Source organism: Condylura cristata, unplaced genomic scaffold (assembly GCF_000260355.1).
Source record: "Condylura cristata isolate star-nosed mole 26May11 unplaced genomic scaffold, ConCri1.0 scaffold00035, whole genome shotgun sequence".
NCBI lineage: Eukaryota > Metazoa > Chordata > Mammalia > Eulipotyphla > Talpidae > Condylura > Condylura cristata.
In genome coordinates, this window is record NW_004567136.1 from 2,813,350 (window position 1) to 2,817,676 (window position 4,327).

Sequence of the window (4,327 nt, forward strand, 5' to 3'; positions counted from 1 at the left end):
TCTTCTCCTGGCCCTTCCACATCTTGTGCTTGTCGGGGGCCAGTGCTGGGGGCATCAGCTGGATGTTCTTCCACTCAGTTTCCCCTGCTGCCTGTTGGCTGTTCGGTCTTCAGAAGGCACGAGCTGCCTTGCACATGCTTTCTGGCTGAGCTGCTCAGTGGGGCTTGTCTGGGGTTAGAGCTACTCCCTGAATCCTGTCTGTGCCTAGAGCAGCATTCAGATGGGAGGCCTCTCCCCTGAGCCCAACACAGAGATGTCTTGAGGTGACACTGTCTCTATGTCCAGGCCTCTCTACACCAGCCGAGGCATTTGTGCTTGAGGTTCTTTGCTGACGGCCCCCTCCCTCCTACTTTAACGGTGTGTCCATCCCCTCTCCCCACCAGCTACCCCTGCCCTTTCATTGTCCCTGCAGGCCTCTCTGGGAGGCAGGGCCCTGGCCCTCTCCAGTGTGAGAGGCCCCCCAGTGTGATCACCTGGGAAGGTCTGCCTGCAGGGGAGCAGGTCGCCTCCCTTGAGGCTGTGCTGGCTCCCTCGGGGTTGACATGGTATGGGAAGAGGTGAGAAGGTTGTCAGCCTTTCTCAGAAGAACTCTAGGGGCAGCAGCCCAGAGGTGGAAAGGGTGGCAGGAACTAACCTCACATGTGATAGCTTAGTATCTGGCACCCCTGGGTGCCAGGAGGAGGCGCCACCCTGACTCTCTTGGGCCAGCCCAGGAGAGACGCTCAGCCGGGGTTAGCCTGTGGTTGTCTCTGCCATCCCACTGTCCTCATTGGAGGAGACAGCGTAGTGGGGTCTGATCAGCCCACCCCAGAACCGTTGGGTGTCCCTGCCTTCCTCACAGGTAGGCGGATCTGTGATCTGTCCTAGGCCAAGATGGCGGCCCAGGTGACACTGGAGGATGCGCTGTCCAATGTGGACCTCCTGGAAGAGCTCCCTCTGCCCGACCAGCAGCCCTGCATTGAGCCTCCGCCGTCCTCGCTGCTCTACCAGGTGGGTCCTGGGCAGCCACTGGGCACACCACCTGCGTTGCTGACCTGCCCTAATGATTTTTCTTTTCTTTCAGCCAAATTTCAACACTAACTTTGAAGACAGAAATGCATTTGTCACTGGCATTGCAAGATACATCGAACAAGCGACTGTTCATTCTAGCATGGTAATTCCCATTCGTGTCTTTGTTTTCCGGTGGGAGAAGGCACCTCTGAATAGCACATGTGTATTTTGTGGATAATCTTGTTATCAGGTAAAGGAAAAGAAAGTGACTGGAATGTCTTGGGTTTTTTTCAACACTTTCTCTGACACTGTAGCCTTGATGTCCCAGAGAAAATGTCAGCATTTTGAGGGAGCCTCTCCTCCCCTTGCAGCTGGACTCCTGCGCGCTGGTTGTGCCTTCACACGGGAGTGAGATTGCATGCGTGAACTTGTTGTTATTAAAACGATCTATTGTAATGATTTCATGGACTTTTCCATGTCACTAACACGTGTAGACAAGGTCATTATAATGGCTCCATGTCCATTCTGTAAACATCCACAATTTAACGTTTAATGCTTGTGGTTTATTTATTCAACCTTTTTTTTTTTCTAATAATCAAAAAATGCTGGGATGAACTTCTGAGTGAAATTCCCACAGCCAAGGTTGTGAACAGTTTAAAGCATCTTAAAAACATTGTTCATTGATATTGTAAAGACCATCTGCAAATTTTATCAGAGGAAGCAATAAGGAAAGAAGTAGACACTAGAGCCCTTTTTAAGTGCTCCCAGAACCCTTTCTGCAGTGTCTCCCTCTTCTTTGTCGCTGTCTCCTGGTACACAGAGTGGTCCCTCTCTCGCCCTTAAAGAGGGAATCAGGATGCTTTCTGGTTCTTTGTCTGGATTTAGCGCTTTGTCATTGGCTCTCTCATGACCGCCCCCCTACTCACCTTTGATTTGACTTGTGGACTGTTGCAGAACGAGATGCTAGAGGAAGGTCAAGAGTATGCTGTCATGCTGTACACCTGGAGAAGCTGCTCCCGGGCCATCCCACAGGTGCCTTGGGCTCCACCCACCAGCCCCGCCTGTCACTGCTGGCCACTCCCCTGCCCAATCTGTCCCTTCCCAGCCAGCCGCACCCTCATCTCTGCTGGCCACACCCAGTTTCTACCCCCCCCACCCCAGCAGACCTGCCTCCTCCCTACTCTGTCCCCAGGCAGCTGGAGCCAGCAGCCCCTCCCCTGTTTGGGTTGGCTGACGTCTCTGTCATACCTGTTTCTTCCCAGGTGAAATGTAATGAGCAGCCTAATAGAGTGGAAATTTATGAGAAAACTGTGGAGGTCCTGGAGCCTGAGGTCACAAAACTGATGAACTTTATGTACTTCCAGGTAACGCAGCAAGACAACCCAGGGGGCTTAATGCAGAGGAGTAAGATGCAAGGGCCTCGCCATCACCATCACACTCACAAAACAAAGTGCAGTAAACTAAGGTCCTGTCTGAGGCTGCAGGGAACTAATGCTGTGGCAGTCTAGAGCTTTACTGGCCCTTTCAGAATAAATACTTGTTTTGTGTTTCACTTCTCTCTGAGAACAAATTCGTATTTCCTTCATGAAGACTAGGCCTCTTGGTTCCATGAACAGTGTTTGTCTTTCATCCAGTGTGTGCTCTTGAGCCCTCTGGCTTTTCTGGAGCCCAGCCTGACCCTCCATTCCGCTGGGCCTGGCCCTGAAGGCCTTTTGGTGAGGCAGAGTGGCCACCAGGAGGGGCTTGCTGGCTTTGGAAACATTGGAAGGTTTCTACTATTGATGCCTTCTAAAGTTGAATATTTTTTTAAGATTCATTTATTTATGAATACAGAACTGGGGTTCAGACCACAGGTGCAGGAGTGGTGAGAGGCCTCACCAGAGACAGAGTGGGGAAGCAGCTGGGGGAGGCAGGTGTAGATCTGCGGTGCCTTGCGGGTCACCTCTGGGGCGGGGATCAAACTCCCTGAAGCAGCTTTAGCTTCTTAGTGCTGTGCTTTAACCCGCTGCGCCACCAGGGAGCGCCTTAAAGCTGAATTTTTAAAAGACAGAGGATCCCCTTCCCTACTTTTACTTCCGAAAGTGAAGCCCCTATTTTATAGGGTCATTTTTCTCAGTAATTTTGCTGGTGTGATCAACAGAGCCCTTTTACGAAAGGGATGTAGTTGGTAAAATAAACAATTGTGGCAGGACAGAGCCTGTGGATGTTTTATTTAGAGAAACTAGCATCTTCACCTGCTGTGTAACCACCCGCCACTGGGTGGGAGTTCTTCAGGAAGCAGCAGTCAGTCCAGGCCTTGGCCTCCCGCTGGGGGTGGCGTCAGCTCATCCCCACACTGACTTTCCTGCTTCCCTTCCTCCGCCCAGCGGAACGCCATTGAGCGCTTCTGTGGGGAGGTGAGGCGTCTGTGCCACGCGGAGAGGCGGAAGGACTTCGTGTCCGAAGCCTACCTCATCACACTGGGCAAGTTTATCAACATGTTTGCTGTGCTGGACGAGCTGAAGAACATGAAGTGCAGCGTGAAGAACGACCACTCTGCCTACAAGCGGTGAGAGGCAGCGGGCACACGGCGGCGGGGAGGCGGGGTTACCCCGGCAGCCACCTGCCAGCTCGGCAGGTCTGCGCCCCGCGTGTGCTGCAGTGGTCACTAGTGGCCGGTGGTGCCTGTGCCCCAGTCTCGGGACTGTTGGGGTATGTACCCCTAGAGCCAGAGCCTGGTGCTGCAGTGCATTCTTGTAGGCACGTGCCTATGGAGGCTTCATGACGCTTTGGGGGCTCTGGTGTCCTGGTCACTTTCAAACGTCCAGTGAAGACCTGCAGGCACTCTGTCCTTGGGAAGAAAGATGCATAAAGAATTGTTCCTGCTCCTAGGCTGCTGGGGTCACCGCAAGGTGTTTGACTGCGATGGTGCCTTGGCGAGGGAGCAGGTGGGCTCTAAAGCCTAAGGGGACGCCTTTGATTGTCGCTCACTGGCAGGTGCAGACTGTCAACAACAGTGAGGGGTACTGGCCTGTGGACTGGGGGTTTACATGGAACTTCCCAGTTCTCTGGACCACTGGTAGGAGTGGGCCGGGCTCATGGTGCTGCCTGACACTACAGACACCAAGCAGGAGAGATAGGTATTGATTCTATAAGGTGATTTTTTTTTAAATAAATCTTTTTTTTTTTTTAAGATTTATTTATTTGTACATACAGAACTGAGGTGCAGGCCAGAGGCTCAGGGGCGGTGAGAGGCACCAGAGAGAGTGGGGAGCAGAACAGGCAGATCGACGAAGTACACTGCTGAGGGGAGCAGCGGGCGGGTCAGGAGAGGTCTGCCGCGCCATGTGGTCACCTC

At 52.9% G+C, this 4,327-nt stretch overlaps 1 protein-coding gene across 2 annotated transcripts in view; it reads left to right on the forward strand.

The window, feature by feature from the left end:
• The window catches only part of CYFIP1 (cytoplasmic FMR1 interacting protein 1), a 72,458-nt gene that overhangs the window by 24,601 nt on the left and 43,530 nt on the right, over positions 1–4,327 (forward strand). The window contains exons 2-6 of one of the 2 annotated variants that reach the window (XM_012732715.1): positions 868–990; positions 1,064–1,153; positions 1,945–2,022; positions 2,253–2,354; positions 3,357–3,538. In XM_012732715.1, the coding sequence (XP_012588169.1) occupies positions 874–990; positions 1,064–1,153; positions 1,945–2,022; positions 2,253–2,354; positions 3,357–3,538 (569 nt within the window). In that variant the 5' untranslated portion in view covers positions 868–873. Of the gene's footprint in view, positions 1–867; positions 991–1,063; positions 1,154–1,944; positions 2,023–2,252; positions 2,355–3,356; positions 3,539–4,327 lie in introns of those variants that run through there. The other variant, XM_012732716.1, reaches the window with a different exon arrangement.